Genomic DNA, 19,926 nt, shown 5'->3' with positions numbered 1-19,926 from the left:
TTTAGCTTTTATTTATAGAGAGATGCATGCATTCAGCGTTTATCATTAAAACCTCCTGGGGGCAGGAGGTTTCTTTCAGCTGTGTTTGGATCCATGCATCTGTGCTAAAGAGTAATTTGGCACCGATGCAATTAATTATTATTAGCAATTAATAAGGCAAAAACAAATATACATGTTTGAAAACCTCATTAAAAAATACTTAATATAGAATAACAATTTTTTTAAATCATCTTTATACATTTATTAGGTTTTTTCTTTTCTGGTCTCAAAAATAACTTGGATTTTTGGGATTTTAATTTTTCATGAATTCTTCTTTTTTTGTACACATTTTTATGTCAAAACATATGGTGGGTATAACTCATTTAAAATTGTGAAATAATGTTAATTGTGAAATAATGATTAATTAATATTTTTTGTGTAAGAGCTTTATAAAACAAAACCATCCCCGCATTTAAAAGTAATATTAATTTAAGAATTGATTTTACATTTGATTTAAATGTACCTTTGACTTTTTGATTGGATCACTGAATACTTTTTGATCTTGATATTCTGACTTTATTTAGCTTATTTTAATATATTTTGAATTTACAAAGTAATTTATAACAGTTTCCTCAAAAGTCACTTGAGAATAATTTAATCATTTAAATGTGTAATTTTCTTGATGTAATTAATCTGTTGTTAAAATTAGATGAATGAAAATTGTGATTTAATTTTATTGTTAATACGTTTTCATTTGAACAGTTCTGAATATGTACGTACTGACGTACTTGCGTTCTGACCCCGCCCCTTCCAATGATGTCACTCACTCTCCTCCAGGAGCGGAGCGTGTCGTTCAGTTCTCCGTTAGACCGGAGCAGTAATGGCTAGAAGTGGCTCGTCTGTTCAGTTTTCACCGCTACAAACTTCGCCGACTCCAAATGAGATGCGTTATGTATTACTTTAATTTCAAATTTGCTTTATTTTTCTTTCCGAAGACAAATGAGTCGAGAAGAAACGTCAAAAGAGAGGCAGAAGAGTAGTGATCGTCTTCTCCTTCAGGTCCCGACACTTTGTGCTGGGACCGCTTCCAGCGAGCCAGAGGTCAGTTCAAATTAACACAAAATTTACATTTTACTTCTTCTTCTTTTCATATCAGCTTCTTCTGCCTCTATCTGTTATGTTTTTTTGACATTAAAGTTTGTTTGGATGAATTCGGCTTCACATTTGTAAATATATCTCTGTTCCAGCGTGTATAATCTACTTTGTATTGTGTGAACTGCTCTTTAATAGTAATTACAGTAAATATGGTGCCTCTCTTTTTTTTTTGCTCTTAATAATTTTGTTATTCTAATGTAGATAAATATTTCTTTTGGCAATATCTGCCTGCTATTTCTAATATTTACATTACATTGAAGCATTTGCCATTTTGTTCTAATGTGACAGAAATATCTCGGCAGCAGACAGGTGCAGGAAAACTGGCTGTATTGAAAACAGCAGCATAATGTGTATGAAGACACAAGCGTTCAGAACCTTCTCAGTTGTGCCAATAAGGTCATCTGATAAGCTGAAAATCCTCTGTGTCTCTGCCACAAGCTTTAAGACGAAGCATTTGTGCTTTTTCTTCACCATCATCCTTCTGTTTTTCTTCCTCTCCAACTCAAAGACTCATTCTTCCTCCTAAATCCTGCAGACAGCTCTTCCCTTTATCGCCTTCATTTTATCCTCAAACTTGTCTGTGATTCATTTCCCTTGTCTATTTCCCTTCTCTGGTTCTTCATTTTTCCTCGAGGATGGTGCAACAGCATTTTCAGATGGAAATGATTAGTTCATGTGGAAAAAACAAAACAAATGCAAGCAGGAAATTATATTATGATCTAATCTGATTTAACTCAATATAACTTGAAGAATAGCTGCTGTGATACCCTCTATCTGACCACTTTTGAAGACCATGGGGTATTTTGACCATGACCATGAAATGACTGATAGCAGCAGCTGTAACAAAGGTGGTGGTGTTTTCTGCAAACTGGAAGTTTATTATTTATCACTTTGTTGCTCCTGCAGGCTTCTATTTTCTCGGTTATAAAATAATGAAATAGCTCTTAAAGCAAGAGACGATTGTCCAATTTGATCAACTTTCAATATATAGAATATTTGAGATCTCCTCTAAGAATATTGATAATTGCCTATTTTAATAGTTCACACACTTAAATATACCTTAAAATGTATCAATGCGCACAGTGGAAACCATTTTACTGGAGAAGCTAACATCTTCTGTGTTCCTTATTTCCTTTCTTGGGGATTCAGCCAGTGAGCAACAAAGAAAATAAATTGTGCTCCTGGATTGGTTGCTTTGCAAACACCCGCCAACAGCGTGTCAAGTAGCATTGTAGCTAGTTATTTTAGCTGCAAACTGCATTTTCTTTCAAATATTTCAGCTAATGCATTTGGTTTGGTTGTGTTTACCCAGACTTCCTGCTTTTGGCGTGGTCTCCGGGTCATATAAGTGTTCAGACCACACCAGAGTTCACTTCAACCAAACTAAGATCAGAGTAGGCAAACCAGAGTTCGCTTTTTTGGTCCGCATTAGAGTTTTTGCACATTCACACCTCCACAAATGAACCAGACTTCTAGAAAAATGGACTGGAGTTTGATTAAAGTGGACTGAAAAGGGCTGTGTTGCATCTAAACGGAGGAATGTCAAAGCCAGTTTGAAGTGTTCAGATCATCTCAGTGTTAGATTTTTCTGAACTGGATCTGGGAGTAGTGGTACGCTTTAGTACAGCTCCAGATTGAAATGAATTGAAGACATTGGCTAAAGACAGCCATATCTGCTGCTGCGTCTCCTTCCAGCAGCTTCTGGCTCCTAGAAACAGTCATTGTAATAACAGTCACTCAGGGATTAGGACCAGCCGACTCGTGGTTAATTAAACTCTCCGACATGCTCACCGCTCCTCGGATCGCTCAGCCTGACGGAAAATGGGTTCCTAACACGTCGACTCAGATGTGAGCCCAATCCCCTGTTTGTGTTTTTCAGAGTCAGACCCAGCAGCTCTCCCTGCGGTTTGCTGCAAAGCGCATTTTTTCCCTCTGTAGTGGAAATTTCTCTGCTGATGTAAAACAAAAGCAAAATGTGTCTATGCTGCCGTTTCTCTGTGGGCTTCCTCAGATTAAAAAATAAACTTTCAGCTTTTTTCGGGGAGTTAATTCTTCCAGTGATCCGACCCGTCGAACAGCAGATTCCAGTTCCGGTGTTTATCTTTGATCACGTCAATGTGAGTTTATTGATCAGAGATCAATGTTGCTCATTTCCTGCCCTGAAGGAGGCGTTTTATTGACGGCTGCAGAACGAGGCGCCCAGAGGTTCTGGAGCTTCACTCTGCTGGATGTTTGTTTATGAAGAGCAGAGGCCCAGATGGAGACAGGAAGCCGGTTCTGGTTCAGTCCAGATAAGATCAGACCGGTCCGGTTTCAATCCAGCTGGGCTGGATTTAGAGGAAGATTTATATAGTCAACCATCCATTCATCCATCCAATCATCCAACCATGAGGACTTGGTGTATGTTGCTATGGCGACTGTCATCCCGGTTTCCCTCCATGACTCTGTCTGACCTGATAAAGTCCTGAAAATAGTTGGCCATGAATATTTAAACCGTCTCCAGTCTGAAATCTATCAGCTCATCGACTGAAACCGTTTGGATTCACTTTGCACTTTGTCAGATTTATGCTTCCCTCTTCTGTTGAACACTTTACACACATCTACATTTATCTAAATGTATGGCATGTCATTCTGTCCCTTTAGTAAAAACATTTGGGCTTTAATGTAAAGAGCTTTCATTAGAGCATTGAAGCCTGACTCTTAAACCCCTTTAAAGCCTGGAGCTGCATCGGCAGTCAGATGTCTGCTCATTTTAATGGCTCGCTTCATAAATTCATTACAGTGAAATAATGAGATCTAAGTGGAGTCCTGACACTTTTCACCTGGAGGCTCGCAGCAGACTTTACCTAAAGTTCATAACTCTCTGTTTGCTACTCTGAATATTAACTATAAATCACTAGTCTATGAAAACAAACACCTGCGTGGGAATGAAAGTCCCTCCTCTCCAACACATTACGTCTTTAATGACGATAATCAGCTGAAGGCTTTTTCACAGCAGCTCCTGCAGCCTGTGTTGCTTGGATCAAATTAAAATGCTGTCATTAGTGTGCGAATACACAACTGTCCCCTCTGTTTACGCTCTCCGCGCCCTGCAGGGGTAATGAGGGCACTTGGGAAGTTTTGAATTCAAACAATTTCTTGCTGTGCTACTAATGAGATTAAAGCATCTCTCTGCTGAGGCGTTGACTAGTTTAATGCAGCCGTGGTTGTTAAATAATCTAAACTAAGAGTGTTTAAACTTGCAAAAGTTTAAATAAATCTCTATTTAACAGGTGATTTTAACAAACAGTTTCAAAAGTCACAGCGAGCTAAGAAGTTATCGGAGCATCTTTGTTTTACATCTGAAACGATAAATCGTGATTGATCAATTACTTAAATAATCTTCAGCTGATTTAACAATTGATTAATTGTTAACTGGAATATACAAACATATTTACAGCAATAGTTAATCAAAAATGATATCAATATATAGATTCTTAGTTTTAGCTTCACCTGGTTCAAATTCTGTAAAAAACAATTGCTGTCTAATTATTTATTAGATATTCATGTCCATAAAATTTATTTTTTTCAGTAAAACAGTTGATTTATTTTTAGATCTTTAGAGTATTAGCTTTGTTTTTGATACCTTGATGTGTCTGAGATATTCTGAATTCATTTTGGGCATTGTTTTGGAACAGATGGAGATCAGACCATTTAGTTGAAATTAACTGCACAATTTTAACTGCAGCAAGCTCAAATGATTGCAGACTGTACAGGTATAAATCTCCTCTGTGCTTGCTGCTCTTTTCATTGATTCAGAAAAATCTCATTTCTCTGCCAGCCTCATTTTCCAACACTGTAGTTTTGACCTTTAGCTCCATTGCTGATCTAGAAAATTAGCAGCAGTGTTTTCAAGTTGTTTCAGATTTGCTTGGGTGAACATGTGAGCTTCCAGTCGTCCATGTTGAAGCCCCCCTTTTTGTGTTTGCGTCCCGTTCAGGCCACCAGCTACCGATGACTCCATAAGCAGCGGCCATGGCTGCCCATCGAATCATTCGAGTGAACAACAATCACATCCTCCCTCGCTGTAAGTCTGAGGGGACGCTCATCGAGCTGAATGAGGGGCCGGCCGGGGCCAGTCTCGGTGATGTTAAAGGTCAGTGTCTCATTGCACTTCAAACTCAATTACACTTTGAATTTATTACGTCGAACGTCTGGAAGTGGAGTTCAGGGTTATAAAGTTCTGGCAAAGCATAGAGAAAAAAAATAAGAGTACAGAAACAAACTCTATCTTCAGACTTTATCCTGTATCTGAAAGCTAGAAAAGAGAATGATCTGCATTAAGATGACAGGAAGTGATGTAACAGTTGCTTTATTTGTTGGTTTTTATGATCTAAATTATCTGTATGTAAATTGAGCCAATTACCCAAGTGTGACCCAGATTATCCCGACATCATTAGCTCAACTGGTTCTTTGTTACTGTTTGATTCTAACTGCAGAGCCGTAAATAACCCACTAATTACAGGAGAGAAACACTGGATCACGTAGAAAACCATCCATCCATGCATGCATGCATCCATCTTTTTGTCTATCATCCAGATGAAAAACGCTGTCCTCTCCTTTCTTTTCAGTGCCTTCTCCCAGTGCCTTAAAGCTCGACAGTCAAGACTCCCTTGGAGCTGCTCAGGAGGTGGTTGCTATCAAGGATTATTGCCCAAGCAGCTTCACCACCCTGAAGTTCTCCAAAGGGGATCGCCTCTACGTACTGGACACGTCAGGCGGGGAATGGTGGTACGCCCACAACAACACAGAGATGGGATACATCCCAGCCGCCTACGTCCAGCCGGTCAACTTCAGGAACTCTTCCCTAAGCGACAGTGGGATGATTGACAGCCTCGGGGAGGGGTGTGAGGATGGCGGGAAGGAGTTCGGAGGTCTTGGGGAGTGGATGGGGATGAGCCTGAAGCCCTCTACCATTTACAACAACACCCCGTTTTCTGTGAACCCTTTCATCTGTCCGCTAAATCAAAACTCCAATGACGTAAGCATGAGGAACTCGGCGGATCTTATCTACTTGGACTCTCTGGCATCACCGTCGTCTTGTTCTAACAGTTGTTCAATCATGAGCAACGGGTTTAGCAGCTGCCATATTAATAGCCTCAACTCAACTAGTCCAAATCAAGAGGTTACATCCAACTTCCAGACTGAAAACCCCTTTTTTAAGAACAAACGTTCCCACAGTCTGTCAGAACTCTCTGTCTTACAGGCGCAGTCGAATCCAACTTTACCTTCGTCTGGGTTCTTTACGGGCCTGACGGCTCCTTTACCGGAGCAGTTTCAGAGCAGAGAGGACTTCAGGACTGCCTGGTTGAACCACAGAAAATTGGCTCGGTCTTGCCATGACCTGGACTCTTTGGGCCAGAGTCCCGGATGGGGGCAGACCCAACCGGTGGAGACCAATATCGTCTGCCGGCTGGACTGTAACGGAGGAGTTGTTCAGCTTCCTGACACCCACATCAGCGTACACATCCCTGAGGGCCACGTCAGTCATGGAGACTACCAGCAGATCTCCATGAAAGCCTTACTGGACCCCCCTCTGGAGCTGAACAGCAACCGCTGCACCACGGTAAGCCCAGTGGTGGAGATCAAGCTCAGCAACATGGAGACAAAGTCGTTCCTAACACTGGAGATAAAAGTGTCAGTGGCTGTGAAGAAGGAGAGTTGTCATGCTGCCGATGTGCTTTGTGTGCGCAGCGACTGCAAGGAAGGACCTTACACCCCGATACCCAATGCCTACATCTTCAAAGACACAGTTCAGGTACAGCTGGAAAGTCTGGAGCCTTGCATGTATGTAGCGGTTGTTGTTCAGGCACAGTACGTCGGACACAACACAACAGTCTGGGACCATGTGCAGAGGAAAGTCAGTCTGGGTGTTTACGGACCTAAACACATCCACCCCTCGTTCAAGACTGTTGTGGCCATGTTCGGGCATGACTGCGCCCCCAAAACTTTGTTGGTGAGCGATGTGACATGGCAGGCAGCATCGACTCCACCTGTGGCACTGCAGCTGTGGGGGAAGCATCAGTTTGTGTTGCCGTTCCCTCAGGACCTGCAGATTGGACTCTATTCCAACATGTCCAACTACCAGGTGAAGGCGAGTGAAGGAACCGGGATAATCCGGGGGTTTCAGGTAAAGCTAGGGAAGGTTAGCAGGCTGCTCTTCATGATCACGTCGCACAACCCCAGCAGTATCTCAGACTTTACTCTCAGGGTTCAGGTTAAGGACTCTTTAGACTGCATCTTGACCCAATTCTGCGTCCAGACGCCACAGCCACCACCAAAAACTGGAGCGAGGATCACTGGCCAGCGGAGATTCCTGAAAAAGAGAGAGGTTGATAAGATCGTACTGTCGCCTCTGGCTGTCACCTCAAAACACCCAAAGTTTCAGGATCGGTGCGTTACCAACCTGAAGTTTGGTAAGCTGATTAAAACGGTGATCAGGCAGCACAAGAACACGTACCTGCTGGAGTACAAGAAGGGGGACGTTATCGCCTTACTCAGTGAAGAGAAAATCAAGCTACGAGGGCAGCTCCGGACCAAGGAGTGGTACATTGGATACTACCAGGGAAAGCTGGGGCTGGTTCATGCCAAGAACGTTCTAGTTCTTGGCAAAGTCAAGCCCATTTACTGGTGTGGGCCAGACCTCACCACCACAATGTTGCTGGATCAGATCCTGAAGCCTTGCAAGTTCCTCACCTACATCTACGCAACTGTGAGGACGGTCCTGATGGAGAACATGGGCAGTTGGAGGGCATTTGCAGATGCACTTGGATACGGGAACCTGCCCCTGAATTATTTTTGTCGGACAGAACTGGACAATGAGCCGGAGAGAGTAGCATCGGTTCTGGAGAAGCTAAAGGAGGAGAGTACTAACATGGAGAACAAGGAGAGGAAGTCCTTCCAACGGGAACTCATGATGGTAAGACTTCTTTTTGTGCATAGCCTTCACTTATTATGGTGGACTTACTAATGTTTTCCAAAAGTGTCTTGCGAAAGTCTTTCCTTAAGTTTTCCTTTTCTTTATATTTTGCATCATATCAGTAGTTACCACCTTAAGTTTAATTGGTTTGAACATCTTTCTTTGAACTTTGGTAGCATTTTGTCTGTTATTTGAACAATTTTACGCAACATAGGACCTAAATGGAGCATGACAGTTTCTAAAGAAAACCCAGATTGACACAAAGAAAATTGATTTTAACCCCCAAAAAATAAAATAACCAATACTAGAGACATCAGCCATGTTTAGTCCGCTTTAAGTCACCTCTACTTTGTTTGCCTACAAAGTTCAATTTGTTTGGAGAGGTGTGAATGGTTCATTGAACTTTGCTCCAAAAGCAGGAAGTAGACTAAAGTGCAAGGGATTCTGGGTAAATTCAACAAAAACAAACGCACAAGTCTGGCGCTAGCAGGAGAAATGGCTCGTGGTTTTTTACCAGACAAGAGAGAATCACAGGATACAAAAATACGAATACGGCTTCTGAACATTTCTCTATGATGTGTTGACCCACATTTCTGCATTAAACTTCTATTTTATAGGGAATCCTCTATATTTCCAGTTTTTCTTCCCCTAAAACTTTCCACTCATATGCTTCAATACAGAAATCTATATAAAGAATCTGTATACAGCTTCTTAATAGGTTTGGCCAAATTGTGTTTCCTATCATTGCGTTTTCCAACATTTCTGTTTTTCACTTCCCTTTTAATAGGTAATTGTAACTCTTCCGAATTTTTCCTTCCACCAAACTTTCCACTGATATGTTTCGATACAGAAATCTGAAAACTGCTTCTCACCAAAGATACTGCTGTTCCCTATGATTGTACTGACCAACATTTCTGCAGTTGCAGAAATGCAGTTGTTTTTTTCCATATGTTAGATCTTTGTAACAAGAAAAAATGATAAATCTGGACCCAGACTAGAACCTGCTGAGAACCAGGAGTCTTGCTGGGTAAAACATTGCAAGCCTAGGAGCCAAAGGACCAAAATAACTGATACGTCTCTTGAAGATGTGTTGTGAGTTGCTCCTCTTATTGAGCATTTTCTTTAAACACTGGGTGGATTTGAAAGCTTTTGATTTCCCCTGACTTCATGTCTGGTCTCATTTAAACGCTCCTGCTTCAACAAGTCTTATGCAATGTTTTCCCTGAGGAGAGGCGGACTGTCATCATGAGGCTGCAGGAAGACGGCCGAGTCAGCCACCCAGCATCGATCGAAACATAACTTCTCTTTAAAGGAATGGGGGAAATCTTATGTAATTGTTACTCAATCAGACATTCCTGATGGTGAAAAGCTGCAGATTTAAAATCCTCTATTAGCAAACTGTTGTTTCCTGATGACCTGGTTTTTTTCCTGGATCCGGAAAAGGCCTGCAGCAAAACGTCAAATCCACAATAATCTGTGTTTGTAAGGAACAAAGGAGGAACTCTGCGCCCGATAAATCGCCCCATTGTCTAAAGATCTCAAGAGCCTAACTTCATTAAATGCACTTTCTCTATGCTAGTTAAAAAACTACAGAGGCTGATGATTGATGATGCCTCTTCATATCTTAACTAGATGTGACCTCTGTAATGAGAAGGGTGAAATCCATTGTTGTCGGGCTAATTTAGTCTATTTCATTCATTCACTTCAGTTGTGAAACACATAAACTCTCAAAGAGTTGTTTCTCTTATTGATAATTTCATTTTAAAGACTAAAAGTCACAGAGTTCAGTGCCTCAGAAAACTAGAATATTATATTCTAGTTTTCTGAATATAAAATCAATATAATTTTAATATAAATCTTTTTTTTTTATATGTTCATTTCTCTGCTCTAAATCCTTGGTTGGGGTTCCTTTTGCATGAATTACTGCATCAGTGCAGCTCCCTCGTCTCTCATCAGAGATCCTCCCCACTCTTCATTCTCTCTACTTTAATTTTAAACGATTAGTTTGGACCTCTGAGCAACAGTCTGGTTCTGGTTCAGAAAGTGGCTTGTCATTAGGAGTGCAACATTTATATCCTCTATTGTGGCTCTCAATATTCTGACTCCAGCCTGATTAGATTCTGCTTGACAACTCTCTCAAAACTGCAAGTTATCCCTGTTTCTACATACATCTACTAGATTTCTTCCTTCCACTCAACTTTCTCCGAATACGCTTGGATACAGAACTCTGTGGACCAACTAGCAGAAGGTGTCAGCGCGTCTTCTGGATATCTGTCCTGTCAGGATTGTGTCTTTTCAGGTTTTTGGAGTTAATTTTGAATTAAATATGCAAATTTTCTGAACCAGAATCATGAAAATGGCAAGAAATAAAAACTTAAGTTTTACATATATAGTATTTTGTTTCCCTGCCTATCTGTGAGTTCAGGTGTTAATTCAGATCAACAAAACCATGAATTCATGAGAGGAAAGTTTAACGTTTCCAAACTAAAGGTTGAAATGTGGAAGAGGATTCAATTAATCTATGAACTGACTTTCATATAAAAATTCATAATTTATTTTTCTAAATACTGACTTTAAATTCAAAATTCAAATTTTTTTCTAAGAAGTTTTTCTGAGAATTTCAACTTTAATTTCAGAATTCAGAATTTAATCTGAAAATGCTTAATTTTTTCTCAGAATCAATTCTGACTTTCTTCGCTGCATTCTGACTTTTTTTCTCAAAAAATAACTTTTTTCTCAAAATTTTGACTTTAATCTCAGAATTCTGATTTTAATCTCAGAACTCTAAGGAAAAAATATGTTTGTTTGTTTTCCAGTGGCTCTAATCCTCATCTGCACTAAAGGCTCTTCTTGCATAATCTCCCACATATTGCTGTTTGTAATTTATGTTGAGCGCTAACATAAATTAGTGTAACAGTAACAGTTTATCTACCCAGAGTCTCTTTAGGTTTTTCTCTACATTTGCTCTGTTGGAAGCCGCAGCTCAAAGCAGGAGATGTTTCCCGAAGCAGACAGGTGCTCCTGTGTGAAATCTGAGCAGGCATTGATCAGGACGGACCTGGAGGCCCGGCAGGGCATCCGACACCGCCCGGCAGATCCTTTCATCACAACGTGTCGGGTTACAAAGGGGCAGAATAAGAAAGCTAGTGTTTGTGAGCCGAAGAGAGGGCTGTTAATAATAGATCATCGCTGAGAGGCAGAGAGAGACCAGCCCTTCATCATCTCAGCTTGTCTTCGTCTCAAACCAGAACCGGTTCTGATCCAGATATGACTTAAAAACAAACATCAGAATGAAATGTTTAGTCCTTATTTTAGTTCCTGTTCCACAAAGTCAAATAAAACATCAAAAATCCTGAAAAAAAATGGCTTTAAAATTAAAAGCTTTTCTGATTATAATATCCTTATTGTTACGATTTTTATAATTATCAAATTAAATATGCATATTTTTAACTTTGTCAAACAGTTTATTAATTAAATGTATTTTTGTTTACAATAATTTTTGTAGTTTTAAAATAACATTTAAAATCTAACTTTTTATTAAATTTTAACTATTTGTATTTAATATTTCTATTTGTATCTAATATTTCTAATGAAAAATTATATAACAAAGTAAATAATAAATCAATAATCCAGCCTGAACAAAAACAGTAGCTTTTTATTCTTAGAATAAATTTATAAAACATTTCAAGGTAAACGCTTTAAGCTTAACCTTCAAATAAATAAATTAATTTAAAAAATAAAGTACATCAGTTAATTCATATTTATAGCACCAATGATGGAGCTTGAAATCTGCAGAGCTTTTTTAGGAATTTTAAATAAAATAGATTTTTATTTTTCAATTTTATATTATAAACATTTATGTAAATGATGAAAACCCAACAAAACAACAGCATTAAGCTTTTAATTTCTGTTCGGCCAGGTCTTGATATCTAAATAGTTGGGGTTGGCGATATGAATTTATGAATTTATTGCAATATTTTTTGTTACTGTTGTAATACCAATAAATGACGATGATTAATTGAAATATATCAAGGCAACGATAAATCAAAGTTCTTATAATGCTAAAAAGAAATCCATCACAATAAGTAAATAAAGAAATCACCAAATCTCAACAGCCAGTTAATTTCAAGGCTTTCATGTGTAGATGCTCTGAGAGAAAACTAAATATATTTTGCTGCATATTAATTTGCCAGGTCTTCCTCCTCCTCTTCCTCGTCTCTACCTGTCAGCGTCGTCCATAATTGCGTTGAGGAGGCTTATTTTCCTGACGGCTGTCAGCGCCGTCTGTCCGTCTGCTGCAGGGACTTCCTGCGTTTTCTCGTACCGATGCTGTATTCCCTGGTGCAGCGGAGCGTTGTCTATTTTTAGACCCCAACCATGTTGTTGTTTAATAAGCAGGAGACCAAACCAGGCTGGAAACAGATGAAGGGATGTTCTGCGGCGCTGCTGCCTCTGAACCCGCTTCACAGGTTTTGAGACCCAGCTGCAAACCTCCACCACCTATTATTCATTCTTACATCTTATATTTGTGAAATGTATCAACATTCTTTGTGTTTTTATGAAAGAGAGAACTCAGAAAGTCATGTTATCAAAAAATGTCTCTGAATGAATCATAAAAACAACCACTGCTAATCATAGTTTGTTTTCCAAGTTTTCTAAAGATCTTTCAAACTCAGCTATATCAACCTGAGATGTTTGTAATATAATTTTTATTTAAAGACATACCTTTATCTCTAAAAAAAAAAAATGTGCACTCATAAAATAAAAATGTCTCCACCACCAAATCTATAGAAGCACAAGAGAGAGCAGCTACTCTCTCTAACCAACTCCAAATATGTTGCATGTGCAAAGAAACTGGCTATTTTCTGATCTTGGGTAAAAGAAAATAGGAGGAAAAATAAGAAATTGACTCCATATTGGTCACAAAAATCTGCTTAATCCAGGACAAAAAGGCTACACTCTGGACTGATATTTAAAGCTGCAAAAATGTTTGGAGCTGTTTTGCACAGTTGTGAAGAGTCATACTTTGGGTTTATTTGGCCCACATAAAAGCAGTTTAAAGAGGAGAATTGATTCATTAAAATTGGCAAAATGTGAGAAATAGAAGAAAACAGACGCCATGTTTGATGTGAATTCCTCCTGAATGCTTTGCTAGCAGGAACCAGCTGCAGATTTCCATCTGAGCGCCTCATGTTCATTAGCAGCCGTGTTTTTGATCAGGTTGGTCTTCAAAGAGTTTATATTTAGACCAGAAGAACCGCAGGTGGCCTAAAGAGCTCTGTCATCAGACGGGGATTACAGCCAGACCTGGACACAATCTGGGGAACCGATGATCACGGGAAATTGTTTTACAGAGGAGAAGAAGAAGAAGAATTCCTTCACCGTCTGAAACCAGAAGAGTTTCTAAAGTATGGATGAGAAGAGAGGAAAAATTATAGACTTTCCAACTATAAACTAGTGATCTATTCATTCATTCAACTAACCATTCATCCATTCATCCATTTAATAAACCCATATTGTAGTGCTAGTGTGCGTTTTAAAAGGAAGTCAATGAAAGGAAAAACTGCAAACATGACGGATTCTTCTGTTTAGTTTTAAACATCTAAGGGAAATCAAAAGGATACTCAAAAATTCAGCCAAAATACTCAATCTGCACAACATTGTATGGCATTTTTATGAACCCAGCTGTTTTTTCCTGCTGGTGTTTGTTTCGTTTTGCTTCACTCCTCTGATTGGTTTTCCAGGGATCTGTTGCATGTCAAGTCTTAAATTTCTCTTCATGACAACAAGAGGCCTAACAGTTCATGTGGTCATGTTTCACAGCCTATCTAAACCCAGGTTGGGGTAAATGTACACTTTGCGAGATAATCCGGATATGCTTTTCCTAGTAAATCCGAATCCAATCCCAAGAGTTGCTTTTGTTTTTCCATCAATCATCAGAAACGGACAAACAGGAGCGTCTGGATCATTTTCTACATGTTGTAGAGGATATGTTTTCAAGTTGTGAATGAATGCTGAGATTGTCCGTCTTTCATTGATTAGGCGTTGCTGAAGATGGACTGCCAGGGTTTGGTCGCTAAGCTGGTTCTGGACTTCGTCTTGCTGACCACGGCAGTGGAGGTGGCGTCCAGGTGGAGGGAGCTGGCCGAAAAGCTGGCCCGAGTTTCCAGGCAGCAGATGGAGGCTTACGAAGCTCCGCACCGTGACAAGAACGGCGTCCTGGACAACGAGGTGAGGACACGTCAGTTCGGGACAAAATAGAAAAAAAAGACAGAGTAGCTAAGCTAACCCCGCAGCTAGCTGTACTTTCTAATAACCGTCTACTAATACAAGAGAAAGGAATGTGTGTATGCATTAATTTTGATTAATTCTACAGATGTTAATGCATTTTAGCCCAATTAACTGTATTTTTAACAATCCAGAACTTTTGTATCTGTTTGTTTCTGGTACGCCCTTAAAATCTGATGCACAAGCTATATCCGCTAACAATCACATCGCTTCTCTCGGCCCACTGGGATTTAATTTCTGCTTCTAAAAACAATCTGATTGGACTATTGTGTTCAAAAGGAATTAACCTATCAGCAAAGCTATTGTTTCCTAATGTAGCATCTCAATGCTACATATGTAGCAGCTAATGCTAATGTTAGCATCCTTAGTCAGTTTTGAATTAAAAATGTTGCTCATTTTGTCAATAAAATGCGATTGATTAATTACAGACGCTGCAATTAACAAAATAAAAATTTTATTGAGTCCCAGCACTGCAAATAATTTTGAAATGCTAATTTGGTGAAGTTATGCGCTTGACTAAAATCAGTTGCCATAAAACCTGCATATGAAACTTTAATTTTTGCTGGAAATCAAAAACATTTAATTTGATCTCACGTTTTTTCTCCACCAAAAACGTAATTATTACCCCAAAGATTGCAGTTTAGGAGTGTTTATACATTTTCTGTCCATGCTATGATCCACATATGGTGCCAGCCAACTGAGAGTCCAATAAAAAAGCCTTAGTTTGTGTTAAAACCCCAATCTCTGGTCTTTTGCCCCTAAAATCACCCCGTTTCTTTGTCTGACCTTTCAGTCCATGTGGAAACCAGCGTATGATTTCCTGTTGACGTGGGCAGCCCACGTTGGGGACAGCTACCGGGACGTGATCCAGGAACTCCACCACGGCCTGGACAAAATGAGGAACCCCATCACTAAGAGGTGGAAACACCTGACGGGGGCGCTGATCCTCGTAAACTGCCTCGATACCCTCCGCAGTGCCGCTTTCTGCCCCACAGGCTACGGGGACTTTGCTGTTTGAGCGTTCTGTCCCTCTTGGCATTTAAACGCTCCAGCACATGGTGGGAATGATTCAAACCCATTTTTAAAACCAGAATATGGCCGAATCTCAAGGCTTTGTCCAGCATCTTATTATCAGGATATATGGAAACCTTAGTTGAGAGCCCTGCTATGTTTGTTTTTCTTGCTTTTCTACTTCTTTCTACTGTGTCCTTTGATATGTTTGTGTCCTTTTCTACCTTGTAAACTACTCCTGTCACTGTCTGACTGTTAATTGTTGCTTGGTTTTAGATTTTTCCTGTCTTTACCCTCAGGAGAACATAAAAAACCTCACATACCACAGTAAATAGACAACAATGTGAGCTGTTTATGTACTTGGGCAGGTTTTTTAGTTCTAAAAACAAAAATTATCTTCTATCAAAAAGGAACTTAAGCACTTAAATAAAACATATTTATTTATTTCAGTTTTATAAATTCAAACATTAAGATTCAATTTTTTAGAAACTAAATTGCCAAACAATAAGACTAACGTTATAGTTAGCATTAGCTGTTAGCATTTGCAATCAGTAAAGTAAGAGATTAACTTTGTTAATGAGTGTACTTCATTTTCAAAGTAAAACTTAAGTGTAATAAAAACAAAAAATACCTTTTAGTGGAGAATTACAATCAGTTAAACACTCTTAGCTAAGTGCTAACTAACTGGCACTTAACCATACGTGTTAGCTAGTAAGCTAACATGAATGCATTGGGAATACACTATCTAATGTCCAAAAAGTATCACTATACAACAGAAAAACATACGTTTATATTTGATAATGTTCCTTATAAAAATGTTTAGGGTATTGCTAACTTTACAGTTAGCATTAGCTGTCCTTATTGTTAAAGATTTTCTGTCTGCTGATGCGATTGAATCATTTTTTCAAAATAAATTTACTGTATTTTCAATGGGAGATATGTCCGAGACAAAACAATTCAGTCCATTTAACATTTTGTTTATAATGATCCAATTTTTATGAAAATGCTAATCCACAATTAGCAAGCATGTCAGTTAGCAAGAAATATTTGCAAATGCAGCTATTTCTCTGCTTTTCAGAATGTGCAATGTATAATTTTGACATGAAAACAAATACATTTCTAGTTGAAAATCAGCACATTGATTCTACTGGAATAAAACAATGTCCCAAAATAAACAACATTTAAGCTAATGCTAATGTTAGCATTAGCAGTTTATACAGTAATGGTTGAATGTGTCTGATTCTCAAATGATGCCTAATTATGGAGTTAGTTTATTGCAAATGGAAAACAACAGTTTGAGTCAATTTAAAGTTAAATAATGTTTTAGTCGAGAATAACTAACCAGTTTTTATACAACGGCTAATCCGATATTAACTAGCTAGTCCGCTAGCACACAAGTACATCTTCTACCCTGCATATTATTTAACCTTTAGTTTCAAGTTCCTGATAATCAAGAGATAATTTTAGCTAAAAAAATATATTTTTTTAGCAAAGACTGTAAATTTTTACGTTCATCCCCTGCTAAACATAAATGTAAATGACATACTGAATACTCCATTAATTAATATTTCAATCCATCAAGGCCACAATAATTTCACTTATGAACTTGTATTGTCAAATATTAGTTAAAGGGATTCAAAATGGTAGGAATTTTTTTTTAAATCCTATATTAGCTATAAGCTATTACTATAAGTTTATTTTTGTTGCAGTTTTATTTAGAGAAACTGTTTCTGCTGTAATACGTTTCTGAATGTAATTTCAGCAACAATAACCATCTGATTTCTGTGCTTATTGTTTATTAACTGCTCATATTTTTGTCATGTTGATGTTTCTCCTGTGACTTCTGCAGTGCTTGGGATAGTTACACAAACAAAAGAGAAAATGAGTGAGAAATTTCTATATTTTTACTGAAAACCAAGCGAGTATTGACAGATTTATACGAGAAAACCTACCACTTGTGATGGGTAGCATATCAGAATTCAGTTTTACTGTTTAGAAAGTATCAATAAAGTGGGAATGTACCGAGTTCATGTGTGGATTCCGGTTTTAATTTCCATCCAAAACCGTGTGTGTTGAAGCTCTTGCTCTACCTGTGGCAGGACAAACAATTGCAAAACTAATACCTAGGGATTATTTAGTTGCAAATATTTCCAAATCCCTGCCAAAACCCCCCCAAAATCTCTTAATCTTCTGTTCACAAGATCAAAAACATGCAGCTTGTAGGTTTCATTTGAAGTTGTAAAATAGCAATTTCCTCTGACCTTATGTCCAAATTTAAGCTCAGATATTTCCTTTTTTCGTGCTGCACCAGCAAATGTATTTGAGTTGCATCACTGCACATGTTTCGTTCTCCTCACCGACTAATAGCTCTTGTTATTCTGCTCACCAGGTGTCTTTTTCAATCACTAGCAACAATGAGAGTGAAACCTCCTCTTATTGTCGTTCTGTCAGGGTTCATCGCCATGCAGATGGTTTTTACGTCTCCGCACATAAAACCGCTTCCCCCAAGCAAAAACACCCAGAGATGAAGTTGTTGCCGCTCATGAATCCCCTCTCCTTCACACACACACACACACACACACACACACACACACACACACAGAGAGAGAGAGAGTTTGATGGACTTAATTAAAGCAGATAATTATTCTGGCTCAGAGGACGGGCCACCTTCACAGCCGTCCTTCGCCTCTCGTGACTCACCCTCCACATTCCTGCTTGTCTCCTGGAGACAGTTTGAAACTAAACAGCGACTCTGTCTGGATTTAACTTTGTTGTTGGATTTATTTTGTAATCTAACCCAAAAATAATCCCTCATTTCTTTAGATTAACCTTCTAAACGTCCATTTTTCTTTGAAACATCTTTATAAAAGTTTTATTCTTTTGTCTCATTTCAGAGGAATGTTGTAGTTCAGAAGTTAGTCAAGCATAAAGAGAAGAGTTTTTGGGTGATGTGGCTTAATTAAAATAAAAATATGATCTAAATTTTTTTTTTCTCAAAAAAATTATTTCAATCATGTGAGTTGGTTTAAAAGTCAGGGGGGGGGAAAGAACCCAAGAAGTGCATTAGTGGAAAAATAAAAAGATTTTCCAACAATTTTAATCTTCAAAAACAAAAACATTTATTATTTGATCAAATTGATTTGTCATCCATCCTACATTAAAATGATTCCAAAAGAATCAATCCTAAATTCTCTCCTAAACTCTCCTTTGCAGCTGCAACATCTAAAATTGGATTTTTATTTTTAGTTTTATTTAATTTCAAAATGCCAAAAACTGCAGAAGTCCCTCAGACTTTTAAAGAGAAAAATGCCCAGAGCTTTATTTTTATTTAGAAGGACAAACATACACCCAAAGACACAAAGGATCGTTAAGACTATGTGTTAAAAAGGCCTAGTCAAAGTCCAGACCTGTACTAGATGTTTTCAATTCAATCTGATGGAACTGGAGGCTGTAGACCAGGGGTGTCCAAAGTGGGTCCTCGAGGGCCGGCATCCTGCATGTTTTAGTTCTCTCCCTGGTTTTACACACCTGCATCAAATGATGGCTCATTAGAGGCCTAAGCAGAACATTGACTTGATGAGGAGGTTGTTGCTACCACTAGGGAGAGAACTAAAACCTGCAGGATGCCGGCCCTCGAGGACCCACTTTGGACACCCCTGCTGTAGACGTTCAAACTTTAAGGTTTCTGGAACATTTTTATCTTAAATCTTTAAGATACTTGAAGATTTTTCTGCTTTTACACATTTATAGGGATTTTTTTAAATAATCCAGCAGCAGCGGCTCAGACTGTTTTTACCACCTGCATATAACAAAAACACAACAGAAACACATCCTGTGTGCAGATCAGAGGGAGAAAACATAATTTCCCTCCTTCCATTAATTAATTCAAGCAGCTTTTGAAAATGCAGAGCAGGTGCTGAGATGAAAAGCTCGGGGACAAGCGGGTCACCGGGTTTCATCTGCAGCTTTTCTGTCCTGGAAGGAGAAAAGAAAAGAAAAGAAAAACCTAAACCTTCATCTGCTGCTCCTCGCGCCTCCAGCAGCGCCGCAGACCTTCAGAAGATTATCTCCACTTCCTGTCCGCCTCCTGGCGCCTCCATGGATGAAATGTTCGCTCCTCTCCCGGAGACCCGACTCTGCAGAGGTTAAATTCTTCCTCTCTGATGGAGGCGCTTGAATCGTTTTGGGCTCAAATTGAGTTGCGATCTTAATAATTCAGCGTCCGTGTTTCTAATTTACTTCATTGATCAGGAGAGGAGTCGATGCTGGAGGACAATCGGTGATGACTCAGGTTGTTGCTGCTGCTCAGGGACTTATTCTGCATAACAAGGCCTTTTTGTTTCAGCCCTTTTATTGGATAATCAAACAAAAAAGCTGGAGCTAGTGGAAAAAATAAATGTGATCTAAATTCATTAGTAGATTAATTACATCATTAAATAAAGATTTTCTTGCAGCTGTATCATCATCTTTGCTGAGAAATATTCAAATAAATCCTATAATTTGATTTAATAATCTCCTCTATCCATCATTATGGC

The 19,926-nt window shown here is 38.8% G+C and overlaps 1 protein-coding gene across 1 annotated transcript; it reads left to right on the top strand.

Annotated features, from left to right (window-relative positions):
• The first annotated feature begins 818 nt into the window (after positions 1–818).
• Positions 819–17,417, top strand: LOC103457333 (SH3 domain-binding protein 4-A-like). The gene is made up of 5 exons (XM_008397376.3): positions 819–1,080; positions 5,114–5,269; positions 5,745–8,092; positions 14,135–14,323; positions 15,174–17,417. The coding sequence occupies exons 2-5, from the start codon at positions 5,149–5,151 to the stop codon at positions 15,396–15,398; spliced, it is 2,883 nt and encodes a 960-aa protein (XP_008395598.1). The 5' UTR covers positions 819–1,080; positions 5,114–5,148; the 3' UTR covers positions 15,399–17,417.
• Positions 17,418–19,926: the final 2,509 nt, after the last annotated feature.

The sequence above is a fragment of the Poecilia reticulata genome, chromosome 2 (assembly GCF_904066995.2).
Source record: "Poecilia reticulata chromosome 2, P_reticulata-male-v2, whole genome shotgun sequence".
Classification (NCBI taxonomy): Eukaryota; Metazoa; Chordata; class Actinopteri; order Cyprinodontiformes; family Poeciliidae; genus Poecilia; species Poecilia reticulata.
The sequence above is the reverse complement of the archived record's forward strand: the minus strand, read 5'-3'. Positions and strand labels throughout refer to the sequence as shown.

Excerpts from the sequence above, each read along its gene's own strand:
- LOC103457333 (XM_008397376.3), top strand. The coding sequence starts at position 5,149 with ATGGCTGCCCATCGAATCATTCGAGTGAACAACAATCACATCCTCCCT. Across the intron at positions 5,270-5,744 it reads CAGTCTCGGTGATGTTAAAG|TGCCTTCTCCCAGTGCCTTA; the intron begins GTCAGTGTCTCA and ends CTTTCTTTTCAG. Across the intron at positions 14,324-15,173 it reads ACGGCGTCCTGGACAACGAG|TCCATGTGGAAACCAGCGTA; the intron begins GTGAGGACACGT and ends CTGACCTTTCAG.